General features: G+C 43.7%; 2 protein-coding genes across 2 annotated transcripts in view; one reads left to right on the top strand and one right to left on the bottom strand.

The window, feature by feature from the left end:
• Positions 1 to 23,219, top strand: part of LOC119185249 (5-hydroxytryptamine receptor 1) — a 175,903-nt gene that overhangs the window by 109,113 nt on the left and 43,571 nt on the right. The window lies entirely within an intron of this gene.
• LOC119185250 (cuticle protein 16.8) lies at positions 14,083 to 18,099 on the bottom strand. The gene is made up of 3 exons (XM_037434339.2): positions 17,994 to 18,099; positions 16,385 to 16,522; positions 14,083 to 14,523 (listed from the first exon to the last, which is right to left on the bottom strand). Exons 1-3 carry the CDS (start codon positions 18,003 to 18,005, stop codon positions 14,167 to 14,169), a joined length of 507 nt encoding a protein of 168 aa, XP_037290236.1. The 5' UTR covers positions 18,006 to 18,099; the 3' UTR covers positions 14,083 to 14,166.

Genomic DNA, 23,219 nt, shown 5'->3' on the forward strand with positions numbered 1-23,219 from the left:
ACTTTGTACATAAGGTGGCTAACTTTTCTAACACAATTTATCCACCATCTTTCAGGAGATCTGTTGTTAGTTTATCCTCACCAGCAGCTTTGCCTCTTTACATTACCATCTTATAAATGCAAGAAACTGAAACTGAGTTACGATCGAGCAAAATGGGCGGTCATCAACGGTGTACACAGCGTAAACTGTTAAATCAGTAGCTACTTAGCGCTGGCGATGTACAATTGCGGGGGTGGTGCAACGTTCCAGGCCACGCTGCCAAGGGCATAACCAAAATTTATTTATTTATTCGATTATTGCGTGTGGAAGGGGTCAAACATACCTTAAGTACGTTTGTGCGCCGTTTACATATGCCAAATTGAAAAAGATAGTAAAGGTCGGGAGGGGAGCAGAACCTACCAACTTCCTCCTACGCCAATGCTCGCTTCTATAGGATTACATAAGATAGCGGCCTGGAAAGTTTGTACCACCCCTTTACCTCACCCTACGCATTCTGGCATTTCAGTGGGAAAACTAGCGAGAAAACGCTCTGATGGTGAACACCGGTAGCTAGACGGTCAGGTGACACTTCGCATCTCCATCTGGGTTCTAGCATGCTAATAAACTATTGTAGACTAAAATATACAGCCAAGCGGACAGTCCCTATCTCGACCCTGCTGGCACTTTTAACAAATTCGTTAAAAGCGCCAAAGCGGAAAAGAGACAACTTCGCAGAGCAAGCATGCAAGCCAAAAGCGATGCTGCCCAAGACGAAAAATGACAGAGCAGAAAGGTTCGGGAAAACTTTTTGGGAAAGTCGTATGCTGAAAGAAATAAACTTTTTTCGTGAGTTCCACGTAAGCTGTACGCTGAGCTTGCGACAGCTTTGAATATGGGCGAAGTAAAAAAAAACGAGATGTGGCGTCATTCAGCCAAGACGTCTTCTAAACGCGTTTCATTATTCCGGCAAGCGGAGTTTTCAAGCCGTCTTCTTTGCTGCCAATGTATAGCCCAGACTGTCTCCAATACCGGGCGGAATTCGAATAAACCCAGTGCGAACGAAGCTGACTCGTAAGTCGGGCTTTAGTCTATCCCCAGTCCTACGACTTCGATTCGGTGATCATATCCAAAGCAGACGGCGTATAGCTGTCTGTACCTCATTTTTTTCTTTGTTTATTTTCACATTCGGTAGTAATCATGCCCCCTTTTATTTCAGCCTCCACCGTCGCCACGGGGAAGTTAGTTCTGTGCCGTCCATTCATATTCCTGCGAGCGCCAGAGAAAAGGAAACGGAGTTAAAAAAAATGAAGAAAGAACCTTACGGCGTCGATGATGGTTATACGAAAGCAGAATCAAAGCGCTATTTTACATTATATGCGAGCAGAATTTGAGAATAAAGAAAGAGTGATGGCGTGGTAAAGGCAAAGCACTATGTTTAGCGTGGGATTCTCTCGGCAGCAAAAAGAGAAAGTCATGCCCGTCTCACATTTCCATCGCTAGCCGGGGAACACACGATCATAGTCTGCAATTTCAGGCACTGCTATCTTCGCTGGCGGCTTACTGGGTATTCCCTGAAAGCTATAAAAAAAACACCGAGAAATAAATAGGGCAACGAGTGAGGAAGTAGTAAAGACTGAAAAGAAAACAATATAGGAGGATAAATGAGGCAGTGGTGCAGTGCCGTTTCTCGCTGCCTCGATTTGTACTCTTTGTTTCGTAGCCTTTGCATCAGCCTGCCACGAGAGGTCGCCAGCATGCGAAGCCCACCACTTTGCTTTCTTTGCTTTTTTGGAGACGGAAAGTGAGGACATCGTTTTCCAACGCCACAATGGAAATGAAAGCGTGAAGAAAGTGTGACGTTGGTTAAACGAAAGAATAATAGTAAGGTGTAGTAAGAATAAGGGAAGAAAAAAAAGCAAATGCATAATAACTTGAGGCTTATACCTAGTAGACAGCGCAGAAGAAAGCACTGGTGGGAACGCGTTAGATTTACGGGCAAGGTAGCTCTGCAGCGCCGGCAGGTGGTGTGATCAATCCTCATCAAGAACTTATTTATCGCCCGCTTCGCTCATCTTGCCTCGTCACTTTTAGTTACCGGTGATATACTTGTTTGGCTGTTTTTTTTTTTCTTTTTTGCTGCCGCGTGCTTCAGGGGTAATAAGGAAGTTGGAACCGCTCATATCTTCTCTCGTGTTTCGTTTCGCGCCCTTCTGTCCATGCCTGCCAGTTTCGAAAAAGTTAAAAAAATAAAGAAGAAAAAAGTTTGCGTCGGAAGGGTGAAGGCGTTCGCAAGGTCGGTGAGCTATGGTGGGATACAGCAGCGAGGGTGACAGCGTTGGCGGACGACATGGAAAAGGGACAAATAAGGCGCCTGCTAGCGCAACCACATTTCAAGAGCTAAGAAGACTGGAAGTCTGCTGGTTTTTATAGTGTGATAACAGACAAAATATACGAGGAGGAGAAGGAAGAACAAAAAGAGAGAAGGCAGGGAGATCAACCAGGCACTTGTCCCGTTGTCTAGCCTACGCTGGGGGACTGGGAAAAGGGAGTATAAAGATGAGAGAAAGGAGAGGGTAGAAAAGAGAAAGAGAGGAGAAAATTGTCAGTTCATGGGCTGACGCATATGCAGTGGTGGCACTGCGCAAAAGTCGAAGTCCTTCACATAAGCCCGTAGTCTTCACAAAGCGCAAGAGGGCTTCGACTGCCTTGTGAGCCCACGAAAGACGAGGACTGTGCTCCAACAGCATCTGCACGGAGAGTGGTCGCTTCCTTTCTTGCTCATTTATCTAATGATAAAGTATATATATACTCTTATGTATTAAAAATATGAACAAATATTATTATTATTATTATTATTATTATTATTATTATTATTATTATTATTATTATTATTATTATTATTATTATTATTATTATTATTATTATTATTATTATTATCGTAAACACGACAAAAAAGTACGAGCGAAAACAAGCTGGCTCTGCCATTAGCGGCATACAAGATGTGCACAACACGCATTGAAAAAAAATTCAAAATAAAATCTTTCATCGTGTCACCAGCAGGAAATTTCATTCCGGCATCAGAGTGCATGTTTGGAACGAAATTCGGTCCCAGAACTCAGCCTGATAAGGCATGCTGTCAAACAGCTTCACCTTAAATAAACGGGAGACGCATGCTTGATCCATGTGTCGATATCTTTAACAAACAAGGTGTTTGCATAGCTGCTTGGCAAGTGTGACGTTAAAATGCATGTTTAACTTTTTTAATATTGTACATGTGCGGCACGCTTCATGTTCTTTTACAACTAAATCTTTGATTCGCGAGACAGCACTCGCTATGGGCTATTTGTTCTACGTTTACTTGCTTAAGCATTGCATCAATGATGCATCAAACTAGTCAGAGGTTTATAGGTGGCAATTAGTGGTGATCCAACCCCTCCACAGCGTCTGCTATGGGATTTTGTTCCCTCAATATCGGTGGCCTTAAACCTATTTCGTACCAAAAGTGAGTCTTGATGAAGGAAAGATTGGCGAGCTACATAAAGAGCTGACGGGTATGATTAGCTTAAGCGAATGCAATTACGTCGCTTGCAGTAGCTAAATTATTGGGGCCTCCATGCTAGGGTGCTGAAACATTGTGCGATCGGTAATTAGCAGGGTGAACTCACATTGCGCGGAAAAATATTGTGTTCATGGGCTACATCCCGACGCTTTTTGTTTTCGCGTAAAACGAAAAAATAAATTAAGTAAATTTCAAGTATTTAGCCATTCAATAAGTATGGAGAATATAGAAAAGAAGCAGGAGCTGGAAGAAGAGTAAAATGAAATCATAAGTATGAAAATTGATGCGTAAATAGAATAGCAATCGCACAGAAAGGGGTAAAAAAGGTTAAGAGGGAAAAGTCATTTCGAACCGTACAGGCGTCTGGAAATATTTGTGACTAAGAGAGATTCGTTTTTTATAACGCTCCTCTGTTCTTAGTGTTGATTTATTATCCGCATTCTGCTAAATAAGAGGAATGCGATGGCCTAGATAAGAAAACACACGCATGATATTACAGACACGTCTCCCAGAAATTGAACAGCGACAAATGGCCGGGTGCAATGATAAGGCAGGTCGCAGTAATTGCCGCCACGGTTATTATTCCATGCAGCAACGAGGCGTATAGTCATGTCATTCGCTCATTTCATCCATCTACCTAGAGTCGTTGCTTTCTTGATTTTTTTTTTGAAGCTTACTATACAATGCGAAATAAATATACTAAGCTATAGCTCCAGTAGCAACGACGTATACACCACCAACTTCATAATATTCCGCGAGCATAGCCAGAACTACAGTGAAGCCAAACAAAGTGGCGAGCGAGTTCGTACTGATCCATGAGAACGCAAATGTAGCGCGAAAAAACACGGACAAAGCACAGAACTACTGCTTTGAACACGTTCTTTGCTTGCGGAGTTTAATAAGGAAACTTGCAGAGTCCCATATGGACTCAACTAAGACGACGTCAAGGCGAAGCCATCTTGTTTTGAATATCAGCCGTAAGCTATGATTCTACTCTGCTGCCTTCTGAAAGCTTTGTGCAAATACTGTGGTTTGGGCACGGCCTCCAAGATTGACGGCACCTTGCCTGCAGGTAAGATGCCCTCAATCCTGGAGGCCTTTATGCAGTAGAAAACCATGGTTTTCTGGCGCCTCCCCAGTCAGCCCACCAATGAGCAAGCTACAACGTCATGTGATGACGGCATCGTGTGGCGTTACGTCACGATACGTTCCGCCCAAATATGTGATGTCCTGACGATGCCCTATTGTAGCGCCTTCTCGTTATGATTTCTCGTATCACTCGTGTCGTGAATCAAAACGAAGAGGTGAGCCAGTTGGTGCTGGTTCATAATGGCGTAAACGTAGTAACAAAATTTAGTGCAAAATAACAAAAACGCCGACCAAGGTGAAATACACAAAACTTGAAAAGTTTAAGTTTTGTGTATTTCACCTTAGTCGGCGTTTTTATTATTTTGCACAATGTTTGTCCCCGACCAGACGGGATTCCATCGGAGTCTTGACTATAGTAACAAAATTTATTTCGCTGTAACGTCGCCAAACCACCATATGATTATGAGAGACGCCGTAGCGGACGAATCCGAAAATTGCGACCGCCTCTGGATTCATTAGGCTAAATCCAAGCAGACGGGCCTCAATCATTTGTTGTTACATAGCGTTACGTTTAGAATACAGTCCCCCCAAAAAGCCACCTGGCGCGGCCAGATTTCGAGTGCAGCGCCGTAACACAATGTGAATACATCAGACACACTTGTTATACACGACTCAAAAAAAAGAAACTGCTACACAATGGGCGCAAAGCTTCTCGGTCGGAAAGTTATCTCCGAGGTACACCCAACTACCGGTGCATCCGAGCTTGCCCCAATTTAAACTTCGCAAAGCACCGGCACGACTCGCTGCGCGGCGGCCTCTAATTACGGGCGAATCCCATCGAACATTAGAGCGTACACATGCACGAAGCTCGGCCGAAAGCAACGGTGGAACACAAAGGAAATCGTGGTGCGTGCAATGCACGAAGCTCTTCCCTATAAATCGATTCCGTGTAGGTGGTGCCGGGCTAAGTTCCTGCGGAAACGCACGAGATCTGTTCGTTCCGTATGTTAGTCCGCTGGAAAAAAGTCAGCAGTCTCGAATTTTCAAAAGCATTGCTTCGTCCCGATTGCGTCCATTTATTTGTTTCTCTTTTCAGCGCGGCGAAGTAATCCGCGTAGCACGCCTTCCAAAGTGTTCGAGAAACGCCCGACTCTTGTGCACGATCTGTGTGAAACGGTCGCTGCGGAAGAACCGCAGCGCCGAATCGACGAAGCAGTCGTGAGCTACGCATCACGAGGTTATGTGCAGCGGGAGATCCGGAGGAGCGTGAGAAGTATAGTAACGAGTAATTGCCCCCCCCCCCTCCCCGAGAAAAAAATTGTGTCCACCCCACCCCCTTCATTCAGTACCATTGACCAGCTTTCGCACCGACCACTACACCCCACTTCTAAGAAATGCATAGCACATGATGATATGTGGGGTTTAACGTCACGAAACCACCATATAATTATGCCACACGGCAGTGGAGGGCTCCGGAAATTTCGACCACCTGGGGTTCTTTAACGTGCACTCAAGTCTGAGCACACGGGCCTCCAACATTTCCGCCTCCATCGGAAATGCAGCCGCCGCAGCCAGGTTTCGATCCCGCGACCTGCGGGTCAGCAGCCGAGTACCTTAGCCACTGGACCACCGCGGCGGGGCAAATGCATAGCACAGGAAAGTGTGAAGCTCGGTATAGGCCGTAATTTCTTTTAATGTTTACATGGTACTCTCGACAAGTTAGATGAGCAGCCACTGTCAGAGGAAAGTACGTTACGCCACCATCAAGACTCATCATCACAGAAGGCCGTATACAAGAGCTACTGAGCTTCTTGAGAACTACTGGCCTAGGTGAATGACTCTGAGTGCATTGATTTTGTGTGTGCGGGTGTGTTTGTATGTTTTGTTCCTATTTTTTATCTCTCTTTCTTTCAATCCCCTATTCCCCAACTCCAGTGCAGGCTGACATACCGGATACTAGCATCTGGTAAACTTCCCTGCCTTCCGATCTTCTCGTTTTTTTTCTCTCTCTCTACATGGGATATGATTAGAAAATCTATTAAACAAATAGGTGGGAGTCCTGTTTCATGTGAGCAGGAATTAAAAGTACTTATGCTGTCATGGAGTTCTTGTAATAATAAAAGCTACTAAAACAGGAATCATTCTTCCCGCCATTCCTCTGCAGTTCAATTTGAAAGAAACCCCCCGACCCCTTTGAAACAGGTCACTGCATCCACCCTTGGTTATTAAAATATTTTTTGAGCCAGCTGCTTGCAAGAGGAGCTAGTAAATTCAAAGAAAATATAGGGTAAACACACTAAATATGTGCACGCTTTCTTTATGAGACTCAAAGGCGGTCGAAACTAAAATGTGTACTTGCGAAACCCAAACAAGACACGTCCCTACAGCTGCATCTTTTCAAGCATCTTTTCAAAATGCGTGCGAGCATTTTGAAGCACATCAGATGGACTTCACTTGAAACCGTTGTCCAAGAATGGTGAGAATTTTCATCGCAAGGGGTACCAAGCCCGTTCATTTAATGTTAGGCTGTACCAACCAAGGACGTTCGAAAAACAGATTGTTTGAAAACATTCGCTGAAGAGAAATTAATGAGATCTGAAAACGTTCAGTGCGGATATTTTCAAATATGCTCATTTTTAATGAGCGAAGCTCCTAAACATTGAAGTAAAACGTTGGGTGTCTGAAAAAAAAAAGCCGGGGTTGCCACAGTCCCCATTGCACGTTCGTTCCTTGCCCCGCCATGGTGGTCTAGTGGCTAAGGTACTTGGCTGCTGACCCGCAGGTCACGGAATCGAATCGCGGCTGCGGCGGCTGTATTTCCGATGGAGGCGGAAATGTTGTAGGGCCGTGTGCTCAGATTTGGGTGCACGTTAAAGAACCCCAGGTGGTCGAAATTTCCGGAGGCCTTCAGTACGGAGTCTCTCATAATGATATCGTTGTTTTAGACGTTAAATCCCAGAAATCAATCAATCATAACGTTCGTTCCTTGCACTTGAGTTAGGACATTCTTGCATGATCTGTGAAAGGCTGTGGTTCGACTCTGCTTTGTCTACGCATTTGTCTCAGCCAAGAAGGCTACTATAGGCGCACAAGATCAACCAGATTCACTTAATTTTTTAGCTTTACACGGCAAGCGTATACTTCTCCCACCGCTAAAAAAACGATGTTGCTTGGAAATCACTACATGCGGATTCGGTGCGCCGCAAGAACAGGGAGGTGTTATGCTACAGTTTTATTTTATTATTGCTTTTTTGGCGTTATTAAGGAAAAAACAAAACACGAATAAAACGCGGGGACATTCACATAAACTGATGTTTACTAGCGCTCAGCAAATGTTTAGTGTCGTAGATTGGTTAAAATAAAAACTATACTTCAGGAACTTACGGGGTATGTCTGGATTCCACTGGATGATCCAAAGCGCAATTCTGTGCCTGAAGCGAGGCATCCTGCTAGGCCTCCTAAACTATTTACATTGTGTCAGTCTTTCAGACTTCCGGGTTATTGTTGATGCAGGGGTGACTTCCAACTGCGGAGCTGAAAGCACAGGACAAATAGAGCTAAAAAGGACATCTCTTCTCATTTCCTCCTGCGAGTTCAGTGCCGCTGATCGAAATTGCATTATAGCTAAGAACTTGCTGCCTCGATCGAATACTATATTCACTACAGCATAGCGATTGAGCATTAAATGAGTAATGAATAAGCTTTGTTTAGGGTTCATGCGGCAGTTCTCTTCGGGCTGGGCGGGTGAAAGAAGGGATCAACCCCTGCGCCGTTCCAGCCTTCGTCGATGTTGATATCGGGGCCTCAGGTGACGGCTCGAAGTCCTCAAACCCGGGCGGCAGCTCCGGCTATTCGGAGAGCCCAAAGAAAAGAGCTTTATTGCGTTCTATCTTTGTTTCTTTTCGCTTATGAGCCTGCGTTTTCTCGGCATTCGGTGATCCTGGTGTCCCGATGTTAACGTCTTCAGGGAAAGCGATCTATATTTGCAGTAGTATGGAAAGCCAAGCTAGAATTCCACTATGCGGAATTCCATTATACGAGATCATAGTGGAATACAGCAAGAAAACAAAGGGACACAGGTAGTGTTTATAATACAATCGGGATATTCGTCTGAGTGTTGAACCCCGCAAATGCCATTTTCACCTAAAATGCAGACCATGCAACTACCCATTCTTTCATTTTGCAGTGTGCAAATTTACCCCTTCTTTTGATGACACAAGCACATTAGTTCAACACGGTGGTGACAAATATTTAGAGGTAGGGAAAACTTTGTTCACCACAAGGTTGGCGAATAAGCGTGTGAGCCACCCGTCTTCAATTCTATTGGATTGGATAAGCAAACACGTGCTCCATAGTTTCAGGGTGGTGAGCGGGGAAGTAAATTGTCAAATGCTCGCACACTGCTTCTGATATATTCGAAAATTTTGTCTGATCCTAATGCCACCTAGAAGATTATCAGGCCTGCTCACTGCCGCCGTGACGTCACTCGTTTTGCCCAAGCGAGCGCGCTGGAGGCTGTGAATTCATTGCCACCATCGTCTCCCGTGTAAAGATAAAGTAATATTTTTTTGCAGACTAGTTGGTTCATACTTGAAAAATTCAATTGCTGCACAAACTTGAAGAAAAACAAGGGAGACAGGAAAGAGCGCAGTTACTACCAACTGTTTATTGTCGTTTTTTGAAGCCAATATATACGCATGCTACGCTGCGCTTCCACGATGCGCACAAAACCAAAGACGCCGCAAACAAAGCCGACCCAAAACAAATCAAATCAAAATTGACTGCCACCACAATGACAAAAGTGAAAAATGGCAAAATACAAAAGTGATACCTACCACAATCTAAACTGCGTAATCCCAAGGTGTGCGCTCATCTTTTATTTATCTTTCATTATTTATTGCACCAAGCATCAACAAAGGCATGAAAAAGTGAAAACGTACTCTAGAGATTTTTGTTTAAAACCGCAAAAAATAGCGCTTTGCACCAAATAAAACAATAAATTAACATTTCTATATTCACTCCAAGCAGCCCCAAATGAGAAACACGAAGAAGCAGTACGCCGAGAGAGTCAAAAACTATACTAACATAAAACCTTACAAAACATTACGTAGCGTCACATGGGAAATAAAACAAGAACACTAATGAACAAAACAAAAGAAGAGGAATGGAAGAGAACACTATGCAAGGCGTTAGCCACAAAATTACACATGACCATGTAGGAAGACCATTTCCCTGTCCGAAAGTGAAATTGAAGGCATGCTTATGCACTTGTCATTATATTGCCTAATAAAGTACGCTTCGATTATCTCCCTTTGGGTCTTTTCACGTGCCTTAGCCATGACTGAACTGTGCTGTTTCCTGTCTCCCTTGTTTTTCTTCATGTTTGTGCAGCAATTCAATTTTTCAAATAAAGATAAAGCGTTCGCGGCGAGTTTTACATACTTAACAGCTTCGTTCTGCCCCTTGGGTAAAAAAAAAAGGCACTGGTTTATTTAATGTATTGCGCTTAAAAGCGTTCGGTGATTTACAAGTGTGCCATCTCTTCCACGAAAAACTCGGATTGTACGCTATCGAACGTGTGGTCGATCTGTAAGAGCAAAAGATGATCGACCAAGAAACTGACAAAAAAATAGAGTAAAATTTATTATTTATTTACGCACACACGCACGCACACACTAGAGCATGCAGAGAAACTGTTCCTACTCATTTGCAAAGTTTCTGCTGTTTCATTTGTACTCCTTCGAACACCTGTCCACACAGACACGTAGCTATTGAGAAGAGCGCGTGATGCTGCCACAAGTATGTTATTCAGCACAATGTTAAGGTGATGACCATTGCAGGAGAAAATAAAATATATCGTTCCTCGAAAATTTTTTTGTGATCGAGACAAGAAGCGGCGTTTCCTCTTTTGCTCTGGCCCCTCTCGCAGTGGTGCGTAGTCGGTCATATAACTTAAACCTGGGAAAAATATTAGTACTACTACTATATTAAACAGTGCAGCCCCTGTGGGCGTTCGTAATGCACTGCCGGTTCTTGAATCGGTATATTTTCGGTAGTGGTTCTTAAATATTCTAGAGTTTGAAATAGAAATCACACACCTGAAAATCAATTAAGGAAGCACTTCACCGCAAGTGTCTACACACATCTAAACCTAAAAGAAACATATTAGGCTAAAGTACTGACGGCAATAAAGTGGTAGAAACACCGACCAGAAAATATTATGCACACAACCAATGCACTAAGTAATTCAACAGCATTCCTTCCAGTTTTTTCAACAAAGTGAACAGATGTAATACAATTCGGCGGCGCTGATCGCTCATAGCAGAATGTTTGCCGACCCTGAAGGAAAAACACCAGTTCTGAAAACGTATTCCCACGCGCGTTTATTATTTTAATGCCAGGGCTTACGCCAACGAGTCAAAAGCACACAAGACACCTTCATTTTAGAGCAAGAACGGAATATGGTGAAGATGGTGCCGTTGGAACGGCTTAGAAATATGTAGTATGGACGCAGATACCTTAGGATCACAAAGAAAACGGATGTGGATGTCAGGTCGACGGTCGACACGCTCCCATATTGTTCTTCGGTCGTTCTTAGAAAACGAGAACACTCGCAACTTCAGCCCCTTTACCTCGACATTTCGCCACGCAGCATTGCCCAACCGTTCAGATTTGCAGCCGTACAGATTGCGAATATCCAGTGCACAAAGCGCACCACCATCCATGCTGCAGTTCACGGACACAGAAAAATACGGTCTTTTCGAGTCGCCAACAAGCACAGCCACACGCCACGAACACATTCGTCGGGCTTGGCAATGCATGTCTGTAGAGCGACGAGAGCAAGCTTACGCACGTCTGTGCAGCGAAACACATCGGTCTAAACGGAGTGACGTCAGAGCCTGTGGCAGACTCGGTGAACAGGCCTGAAATTATCTAGGTGGCTTTTTCTGACTTGGATATCAGCATCCAAGTAATGTACTAAACTCTTGTCATCTACTTCGCGCACTTTCCTTGCGTTATCACCACGGCTCCGGTAGTTCGCGGTCACGAACAGGGTGCGTTATCTGTGTGACATAGCATTTTTGGCAGGAAAGTGGCCATCGCCGGCTTTTCTAAAAAGGAAACGCGAGCAGGTCAGACGACGATTATTGTTGCGTGGTAGAACTACTCCACAAATACACCAATATTTCTTAAGAGTGTACGCTAAAATGCGCAAATTGTAAGTGATCCAATTTCAAATTACGTTTCCGTAACGCACGAGATAAACGACGTGCGTTTACAGCGTAGAAGCAGCCATTACGGGGTGGCCTTGTCATCGACGCGCCCTTTCTCTTCGTGGCCTTCAACGGCGCCGCTTAGGCGAACAGGTGGTGCGGGCAGTGGGGCACGAAACGGGCCAAGCGCGCCACTATATATGCAATGGCCGGATCATGGCGCGAACCGAGCCGTAATCCCCGCTTAATCCCTTGTTTTTCGGAAAGAACGATTGTAGCTTTTTGCTCTTTCTCAGAGATTCCTTTACACTTATTTCATTCAATCAGACTATAGTGGCGCATAAAACGAGATGTATTATTCATGGCTGGAAACTATAGACTCTAGCGAAGCCACAATGCTGCGTCGTTATTGTATGTACGCATAACTGCTGTCCCCATCGTCACCCTTCATCATTACTTCCTTATTTCCCCGGTTCCTCTTCCCTGTCCAGAGTAGCAGGCTAGAATGAACTAGCTCAGGTCGACCTCTCTGCAAGCCTCCTAATAAATAATCTCTCTCTCTCTCTTTACGACAGAATCAGAATATGTACAATTTATGAAGTAAAATATTTTCAAAAGTGAGGCGAGAAGAGTCCGGCAGGAAACGCGTGTGGGTCGAGGTCGTAGTCAACCATTGATTTATTTGGCGGATCAGTTCTGCGGAAGCCCACCAGGTGGCCGAAGGTTCTTGAAATGGAAATAACGGTCAGACGCATTTTTGTGCCACCCACGCACAAAGAAATACACGTGTATTTTGTCTCTCTGTGTTTTCTTACTGCAAATGGGGGCGCATGACAGTTTTGCTCTTTCATAATTCCTCCCATGACGTATCACTTCTCTACTTTTAAATTTAAACTCACAGTTCTGGTTGTTTTTTTTCCTCTAAAAATTGGCACACAGAGAAGCATAAACACTGACAACGTTCTGTCTCGATTTTTCCGTTTATCCTGCAGTAAAGCAAACAGCGCGGCAAGCCCTATGTAGTGTAATCACTTACGGCAAGTGATTGATGATTGATTTGTGGGGTTTAACGTCCCAAAACCACCATATGATTATGAGAGACGCTCTTACGGCAAGTCAATACCTTGTGCATTCATTGAATGAACCAAGACACTGTGTTATTGAAGCGGTACTGATCACAGTTGGCAGCGATTTGGGTGCTGGAGGTTTGATCGTGGTAAAGCAGTATCACTCGGTGCTGACAAATTGAGACATTAAATGAGCACGCACGATATATAACCTTCGCAAGTATTCACGGCTATAAAATTTAACACTATAAGCGTAAAAAAAAGTAGTGAGATACAGAAGGCATGAAATGGCCTTTAGTTAAGCAGGTCAGCGTCATATAGCCACTGCACAGCCGAAGAAAACATCTATCAGCGTTTTTTTTTTTTTGTTGTTTTGGCAGTGAAGTAACAACAATTACAAAGTTTATATATGTCACGTATTGAAGGCTTGCTCAACGCGAAAGGATGTTCATTGCAGAGCCTTTGAGCTCACATAGTAAACGGGTGTTCATCGGCCGACTGTAGAACCTTGGTTAAGCTTGGGTAAGCATATATATGCAACTTCTGATGTTCGGAATGAACACAAAAAAAAAAGCATTTTAGTTCGTCAGCTTCATTGTTTTGGCTAATTTTATTTTCACTAGAATACCCCTTCAGGTAATGCTTTTTATTGTAATAGCAATTATAAGAACACTGAAGCGCATTTTTGTTGTCGGAATCGCCCTCGTTATCGCCTTGAGCTTCCGTATAAGGTGTAAAGACGGCAACATTGCTACGTGCCTTACGTGAGCGAGTGGAAGCCTAAGTGCGCAGCCGACAAGCGCTGCTCAATGGGAGATGAAATGCAGCAGCCGTGCTCGATAGCCTTAACGGTCCATGAGGGGCCCAAGGAAGCTTTGGTTTGCTGAGGAAGGGACTGCGTATTTTTCGCGGTCGGGCAATGTAGCGCGGGCTTCCCTGACAGGGATTAGCTGAAGGATCATGCCAGTGTACGTGCTGTGTTTGCGCTGAAGCGATAGACAGCACGAAGATTGCTTCGCTCGATGCCAGTGTTTTCTCGATTCATGTCTTTTCGCATGGTAAATGACTTTAACGGCTAGCCTTATCTTGCACGACAGTCCGATTTGTCGCTACGAAACTCACACTTTCATCATTGTGGTGAAAGTGCGACATTTTAGAAAAAGAAGCCAACGTTTTAGAACAGTTTTTTTTTTCCGTATTGTACAGCACTCGTTTACTCTCAAATCATATACAAAATCATACGGTCCTTCTTGATACATTAATTCGTAAAGAGAACACGCGTTGGCCGTCCCTGATAAAACGGCGCCTGAACCGGCACAGCGAAGGCCGGAGCCGGAGCTGACGCTGACTTGGCCACACCGAGATGTTGGGCCTGTCTGGAGCTGAAGACAGCGTCGGCGGTGTGGCCGGAGACGGTTCCCGGCTCGTTCATGTCGACGGTGGCACGAAAGCCATTGGCGTCGGCCACGTAGGTCACCTTCCGGAAGGTGCCGTTGGCGTCGCGATAACCATAGTATCCGGTTTTGACGTTGTTGGCGTCGCTCTCCTCCTTGCGGAAGGACTGCGTACCGTACTCATCCACGTTGTCGTAGCCGAAGCTGTACGGCTGCGGCGGCTGCGGTATAAAACAAAAAAGGCAGTGAGCTCTCTTGACCAGTATTGTCATGTGATCGACTTTGGTGATACTTTCACAAAACTCCACGAAATTACGTCCTGACGCATCAAGACAAGATCTACGAACATTTTCAGCAAGCCATCTTAACACATGTGGGAGTGCACAGGATTCCCCACTTTTTGCCACAACACCCCCCCCCCTCCCCCTCCCAATTGGTGTCGAGACCACAGGACAAACTGCTCCCTAATAGTTGAAAAGAACGAAAATTAACTGCTTTTCGTCCCTTTCTTTTCTGATTTAAAGATGGGAAGTACACAGTTCTCGGAATGCAACGCCGGCCAGGAGCCTTTCGCTGCCATTATCGTCAAAAGCCTGCGTGGTCATAATTAAATAACCGTATGGAGCAGAATATATAACGTCTTAGCGTTAAACGTAGCCAAGTTCAGATTTCAACTCAAAAATTTTTTTCATCCACTAATTAAGGGTAAAAGAGTAACTGACTGGATACCAAGAAAAGGCAAACGCACCAGAGGGAGATAGAAATTGAGGTGGGCTGATGGGATTAAAATGTTCACAGGTATAACGTCGCAGCAGAAAGATCAGGACCGCGTTGAGTGGTGGTTGGTGGGACAGGCCTTTGCCCAGTGGTGTGCGCATAGTCAGGCTTATAATCATAATGATGATCATGATGATGGAGCAGGCCTTGCATCCCCCTCCCTCCAAGTCCAAGGTGTTTAAGTGGGGCGGTCACCCTTGCCCTGCCAAATCGTACGCATGCCTGTGTTCAGCTTGCACAGTGTCAGACCCCTGTGGCCTGCAGCTGCTGAATTAGTCTGAAGCTACTTTCTTAAAAACTAACGGAACTGGGAACGTCGCCGTATGAAATCTTCGGGGGACACCACCCCTCTGCTCGATGTTTGAATGAAAGCTGGACTTTTCGTGTCCTCTACAGAATAAAACTGCGCACATTTGGTAGTTTTTCTTTCTTCACCATGGTCAATTCACCAACGTTTAAGGCACCATACGCTGTTGTGCGTTACAGATATTTCCTATTGCGCCCGTAAACAGAAAAACGATAGTTGAAAAACTATGCTCAATTTTGATCACGTGCTCAGTGCAGTGGATATCTAGACATAAAGTATCACAACAAGAACATTAAAACTTATTTCTTACTGTATTGCTATCTCGATGGTTTGGTGCTTCAAAAAAGATGAGGAAGCCTAATTTTTCGACACGAACCGTTCAATGTCATGGTTTGGCTCAAGAGTTTTATCCATGCAAAAAGACAAGTAGACTTTAGCGCCGAATTTTTATTCTGTCTATTGGCCACTACCAAGACATCTCGCCTTTAGCTGCAGCTCTGTTCAGTCAATCGCTCAATTTTTGTCGCAACTGCAATAAGCTCCCCTCTTCAAAGCTGGTTTTGCGTCTCACGTAAGCTTTTGCGCGGTACATACTTTTGAAAAGCACCTACTATTACAAGGACCGGAGTTTTCTAGAGCTTACAAACCATCATTACAATTATCAGTTTCTACGTGTACTTACCACGGTATACGGACACTAGACAATATTCTGAACGCTTTACCAATATGGTATCGAAGTTTCACGAAAGGAGCCTACTGCAGTTGCGTAATATTGCAACAAAGGAGGTGTGATTGTAGTGATATTGCAGTTATACAATGCGTTGCCCCTGTTGAGAAATCGGGTGAGAAAGGGAGGATAAGAACAAAGGCTTGAAGAGATCAAGCAGGGCTGCGCCTGGTAGGCTACGCTGCACAGGAGAAGGGGGTAGTAACGCTATAGTGAAGGGGAGAAAAACTTTTCTGCTCTTTGCAGAAGGGGAGAGCTGGTGCACACGTACGTAAACGGGCTCGGCCACGGGTGCGCCAGGACCTGCACCGGCTGCCACAATAGCACTAGGGCGCCGGTTTACAAACTGGATCTGAGAGCCCACTTGCACCACGGCGAGGGCGACAGCAAAGGCGAGAGCAACGAGAACCTGAAGAATGACAAGGCAGTTTGTAAATGATTAACGTATCGCGCTTTCTTCTAGGGCTTACTAAATAACTGCCCTGCGAAAAGATATAAGATAAAAAGGTGCGGCCTGTGGTGCATGCAAACAACACATCCATGCCATCAGCTTAATGCACTCGACTACATGCTATTGCTCTCTGACCGAAATTGCGTACTTTAGAAACCGTTCATTTAACGCCATGGCACATTGGCTATTTTTGTTAAAAGATATAGATTACTGCTGTGAATACACGCTGTGCTGACAGATCACAATTATCATTGATCCGTACTGCGCGGTGGCATCCACTTGAGTTCTGGTAACATTGAAAATATCATGCAAGTACACTTCCAACATTCTGACATGACGACCTCTTGTGCATGAAATCTTTCAATCACCAAATAACAATCTTTTGCAGCCTAAACTAGGCCATTCCATTGCATTGGTTGGACATGGTTGTGGTAATTAGAGATCATGAAGGGTTCATCCTATTAAGCGTCATTGGGAAGTGATGTCACAAATGCGCATCACGAGCGGTCTTATTGTCCCGCCGCGGTGGTCTAGGGGCTACGGTACTCGGCTGCTGACCAGCAGGTCGCGGGATCGAATGCCGGCTGCGGCAGCTGCATTTTCGAGGGGGGCGAAAATGCTGTAGGCCCATGTGCTCAGATGTGGGTGCACGTTAAGAACTACAGGTGGTCGAAATTTCCGGAGCCCTCCACTACGGTGTCTCTCATAATTATATGGTGGTTTTGGGACGTTAAATCCCACATAGATTATCAGATTATTTCACTGCTGAATGCATACCCATTCCTAATCGAATTGGCTAATCAGAACTCAAGTATGTCTCGTTTTAAAAAAACAAGTAAAGCTACTTTTCCTGCCTCGTTGAAATTACAATTATTTTGCTTTCAACACGAAAATATGTAATTTTGTATATTTATGTAACTTAATAAAACTGTTAAACCTGAACAATATAAATTTTGTATAATTTTTGTCCGAATGTGTTTTTTACTGTTTGTTTTTTGTTTATATAAGTTGTGCAATGAGCATTGTACTTATTTTCTCTGATTTTGCTCCTGGCTGTCCGACGTGTAAGTCCGGGATGAAGGCCTCGTCAGGAGACATACGAGTCTCCTTTTTCCTTGCCTCGTGGACATATTTAATGTCATGTAACTATGTTCGAAATAAACTGAAACTGAAACTGTCTATCTATTTGAGTGGTCTTATTGACTGTTTTACTTTGCGGGGGTTTACAATGCGCTGCACTAATTTTATCAAGCACACTGATACTGAATGCCCACGGGGATTCTAAAATGCCGATGTGTAATCAAAAGAATGTGACGAGAGGTGCCACAGGTGTGGTCTCACTTGTCAGCGAAGAAAAAGTTTAGAAAATCATTGACATCACTGGCCGCGCACATGAGAGAGCCCATGTAATGAACAGAGGCCCACCTACCTTGGCGATCATATTCCTTTCTTTGGTTTTCCTTGAAGTGGAAGGCACTGTTTCACGTGTGTCTGCAGTCTGTATGCGTGTGGCTTCGTTGGATAGAAGCAGACTAGATGTGTTGTGACTGCTCGGCGTACATGCCAAACGCTTTTATACCAAAAACTCTCTTCCCCAACACCTCCTCACCCTCGTCTTCATCCTCTTCCTCTTACGTCGTCCCAGAACTAGGAAGATGACACAGAACGTTTTTTTTTTCTTAAGTCTAAGCGACGACGTCTTTGCAGTGAGAAGCATCATTGTCACGCCTTTCTTCTTGGTACTTCCACAGTTTCACGTCTCTTCCCAAAGCTCTGTGTTTCGAGGTTCGTTTATTTCGTTTTTATTTTGTTTTGTTCTTGCCCGTCTGGGTCTCGGCTCGGAAGTCAGTTGCGTCAGATTAATTTTGCTTCGTGTTCGTCCTTCCGGGGTCCAGCCAGGCGGGGAAACGAAGACGCTGGCCGCCGTGCTTGTTTACTTCGAGGTCGGACTTCCGCGTGAAAACGAAACGTGAAAAACGAGGCGAGAGAAACCAGTTTAACCTACGTTGTTGTTCTTTTGCTCACATGTCTAAGAGCGCGGGTCCAGCAAATGTTTCATTGAAGGAATTCAGCAACTTTCTTTTTTTAAGTATTTGGTCGTCATTTTTTTATGAGAACTCACACTGGCACGAGTAAGTACAGAAAGTGTGTGCGCAATAGTAGCCCATCGCTGCTATTCTTTAATAAGAGCTCGCCAGTATTTTTTCAAAAGCCATATTTCGTACGCTCTACTTTTCATTGCGCCCCTGTCATATGACAGGGGGGGTGTTACGTGGGGTCTTACGTAGAAGAGTAATCTAAAGGCTTTCGAAGGAATTCGAAAGCGTACCTTGAAAATCAATAAGCCGAGGTGAAGCAGTAGGTCACACTTTCCAGTCACAATGCATTCTCCCGGCTGCGACTTTGCACGACAACAGAATTGCTGTTTCTACAAATAACATAATTAATTGAAATTCGCCTTTGCCTGCTGATAATTTCTCAATTCCTAAACGTAATGCGCAACATGCTTCTAATGGCGATTTCAATCCGTTCAAATGCTGCAATATTTATAGAGAAGGACTGATAGAATTTAATCGAAAAAAATATAGTACGCGATTCCCCTTGAGATTAAAACTCGTCCTTTCGGCCTAGCGTGCAAATCACCTTTTCATTGAGACGTGTGTACATCTGTTTGATTTGATTTTCGTTGTGTTGTTTCTTTTTCTGATGAGTGCTGTGTACAGTGAGCTAGTTGCAACCTGATAAATTTGAATGTTCGCCAAAAAAGTGTATGCGTGGACTGTCTGTAATAATATAATCGTTTTTGTCTCTCCCTGCAAAACTGAACTGCACATTCTTTGTGCACATTGCATTGTAGTGGTCACTAGTCACTTACGACTATCGGTATAAATAATCTCTGTATTGTTATTCTGTTCAAAACAAAAGGAAAGTTCCCCCATGGGAAAAAAACAACTTGGAGACTGGAACACGTTTCTAACTTAGAATGAATAGCATCTCAGTGTTGCGGAATTTTTACAATAGTAACATCAGGAGTTTTAAGCTCCAAAACCAAGTTATCACTTCAGGCACATCGTAGCGAAGGACTCCGGAAATTTCGTCCGATTGCTGCTCTTTAACGTGCACAATCATTTTGCCGCAATCGAAATGCGATCACCGTGGCCGAGATCAAACCCTTTAAGCTTGTTTGGAATCCTATTAAAAGTCTCCTTGAAAAGTCTATTGCTCAATAAATGGGTATTGTATGTCGATATAGAGTAATCATCTGTGTTTCTGTATATGTTTTTTTTTCATTCCTTGAAGACGTCTTCCACAACATATTAAACGCATAATATGATAATGCACCGGAAGTTTGAAGCCACCTGCGCTCATGCTCAACTTGATGCAGTTAAAAATCTCGGATACACAAAGCCGCACTCATATGAAACTCATAAAAGTGTTCCATCTGTTCGTGCCAATCCCACTGTCGTCTGCACTGTTAGCGGTGTTAACAAAATGGCTGGCATAAAAACTAGTCAGTTGAACTGGCTAATTGTGCATGTCTGTCAGACAGGGAACGTTCATTGAGTGGGCAGGCGAATGAAGGCACATTTGAATCAAGAAAAGAAAGCTGCCTAGAGGACTTCAGTTTTTTTTTCTCTGGTTTTATTTTTTTCGACTTCAGACGTATAAATGCGATTTCCCGCATGAAGATCAGACCTGCATACATATTCTAGCAGCCTCAGTTTAATTAAATACCCTCCGCCCTGCACCACAATTATTTATACATTCTAGTCAGTGCAAGTTGTCTTACAAGCGAACGAAAAAAAAAAATGAAGCTCGCGTAGCAGCGTTGATGCTACGGCCAACCAAATTTTAAAAAGAAAGTATAAGAATGTTGGGCTGAACAGGGAATAGCTAAGTGCAACACGAAGCAAAATCAAACTGTCTCTTAATTACCGCATTCCCGTCTGCATATATTTATCCTCCCGAGACCTTTTTCCGAATATATCTGCACTATGCCTCTGCCGTTTCTCCAAATTAACCGCAAGGTGCGTGGGTAACGTTTCCACCCCGGATCTTCACCGAATCCGATTCGGGAAGAAGTGTTCAAGAGCGCTGTTAATCGTATGCTTGACGGATACTTTCTAGAACGTTCAATTCTTTTCGACATTCATTGTTCTGTCAAGCAGTACCGAACCGGCGCCATGACGAATATGACAAGTGTCACAAAAAAACATGGGTTGAGCAACTGACGTTGCTTCTTGTACACAACAGATGATATATATTCGTGTTTGAGTCAGCGTTCTGGAAAATAGAGGTCTAATGCGATTGTACAGGAAAGACAGAGGTAGAAAGAGGAACCGTGTGTTTCATAGATCAGTGTGGAAAACTTCTCTTCATCTGCCAAAGCGGGTGGTGGCTCTATTAGTTTAAAAGGCCATTGGCGATCTTTGCTCCCTGTGTCATTTTTCAGCATTTTGCTGACTGCTATACAGTGGGTAGGGCACGCAGTTTTTGCGTTATTGTTAATGACTTAATTAGGCCAGAATAATTCTCCGATTTCTCAGCATCGGAACTGACTGCAAAATTTCCGTTAGTGAGTTATGGATACCTTTCCAAACCATCCAATTTGACTGTTTAGAAATTTCTATCTATTTTATGATGATTACTTTCTGGCTTAAGGCAGATGCAAGCGTTGAAAACGTTTCAATTGCAGCGCGTGTGCTAATCACGGCACTTGGGTAGGCGGGTCACGCGGTAATGTTCTATCGATTTCGTGCTCATCTTTAGAAATGTGGAACCAAGAATATTTATGAGATAACAGGTTGAGAGCTGCCCAATAACGAGTTTTGCAAATCGATTCTTGACTTTTTCGTTGGAATTTTTGTCTTGTTCCGTTGCTTCAGAAATCGATTAATCATGTTGCCTAATTATTCAATTAGGCAGAAAAGAAAAACGCTGTGGCTCACTACGCACAACTGTCAGGAATTTTCAGTTGGTTGAGTTGCCACAGGGTGCTTCAGCACATTTTTAAACTGCGGCTAGAGATAGCCGAGACACCATGTAGGCCACGTCATGCATATGAAGAAGTTGATAGTTCGCCTAATTGTGTTCCCGTTTATTGGCTATAGTTTCATCACAATCCGCGAGTTCAGATACACGGTAATATGTTACACAGTGTTGGCGTCTTCAGAAGGCCACAGTGTTGGTCTAATGGGTATAACAATGACACTCGCGCAAAAAATAGGCGTGAATGCTGTGGCTAGTCACCGTATTTATTAATCTCGGCGCCTTGATGTTCGCGTCCTTACGAGCAACCTATTGGTGAAATCTACACTTCACTGTGTGCTTTTATGTGTATGGTTGTTTTTCGCTTTCTTCTGTGTAAGAAGTTCCCTGTCCGATCGAAGTTCCTGTTAAGGTTTTGTGTAGCTATGATTTCTTTTTACTTTTACCACACAACAAGAGGTGGTACACTTAGCATCGAAGACTACTGAACGCAAACAAAAAGGTTCTTTTTTACACCCGTAGCAAGTGTCAATTTGTTAACAAAAACGAAAGCAAAAAGTTCCTATTTGCTCAATATGTGGTGATTGGCTCTATGGCGAGCCATAATCTATTGACAAAGCAGCGTACAGAACGAAACAAAAACACACACATATAGGACGCAAACACAAGCGCTGTACTGCAAGCGATAATTTATTCTACAGTATGTACTACATTTTTCTCTAAGAAAGCGCGCCAATGCCTTGGTATATAAACGCATAGTTTCTTTTTTTCTTGCACCTTCTTATCAGCACCGTGTGTGTTTAGATGCTTGTATTATTATTATTATTATTATTATTATTATTATTATTATTATTATTATTATTATTATTATTATTATTATTATTATTATTATTATTATTAATACAGTCTTCGTCGTTTTCAGTGCGCATGTTCAAGTTCTTGAACATATGCTTGGTAATTCGAGAATAATTCATCAGCTGCAATACAGCGCTTGTGTATGCGTCTATGTATTTGTTTCCTTCTGTGCGCTGCTACAGCAGAGTTCTTTTTTGTAAGATATGTTCGGGATCAGGAGGGTAGTCGCTTTTTTTTTTCTCGTGAACGTGGTGAATGACCGAGCTTTGCGAGGTTTTGCCGGTGACAGCCTTTCAGGATCGCCGATGGTTCACTGTCAAGCAATGAGAACCTCAAGATTTCGAATATATCAATACGGTTCATTGCTTTTCAATTTATCGTTAAGAAAGGTACAAAAAAAGCAAATCAAACACAGGAAAGACGCAGCAGGCAATCATTGCAGGAACCGCGGTGTCTTCGAAAACCTGTACGCGGCGAAAAACAATTTTCGGTGTAGAAACAAGGTGAAGCGAACACTTGACTTCAAGGAAAAAAATGCAGAATAACATACTCTTCGGCATGATTCTGCACTTGTTGGCTTTCGAAAAATGGGCCTGTTGTCAAAGCTCGCTCCGTTGACTCCACTGAAGTGAAACCTTTAACGAAAGACACTCCAAAGCCAACCCAGGATTCAAGCTAGCAATTATCGGTTCACTCCATTCTCGGATCGCTGTTCATACTAGCGCACTCTCCAGGTGTCTTCTTCTTTTCTTCGTGGTAATTTTACTCGCCGTTCGCGTAAGTACTTTTCTTTCTCTGCCCCCTCTTCCAT

Source organism: Rhipicephalus microplus, chromosome 6 (genome assembly GCF_043290135.1).
Source record: "Rhipicephalus microplus isolate Deutch F79 chromosome 6, USDA_Rmic, whole genome shotgun sequence".
In the NCBI taxonomy this organism is placed as follows: Eukaryota; Metazoa; Arthropoda; class Arachnida; order Ixodida; family Ixodidae; genus Rhipicephalus; species Rhipicephalus microplus.

Bases quoted from the DNA above. Each gene is read 5' to 3' on its own strand.
- LOC119185250 (XM_037434339.2), bottom strand. The intron at 14,524-16,384 runs GTACGTGTGCAC...TTTATACCGCAG, and splicing joins CCGTGGCCGAGCCCGTTTAC to CCGCCGCAGCCGTACAGCTT.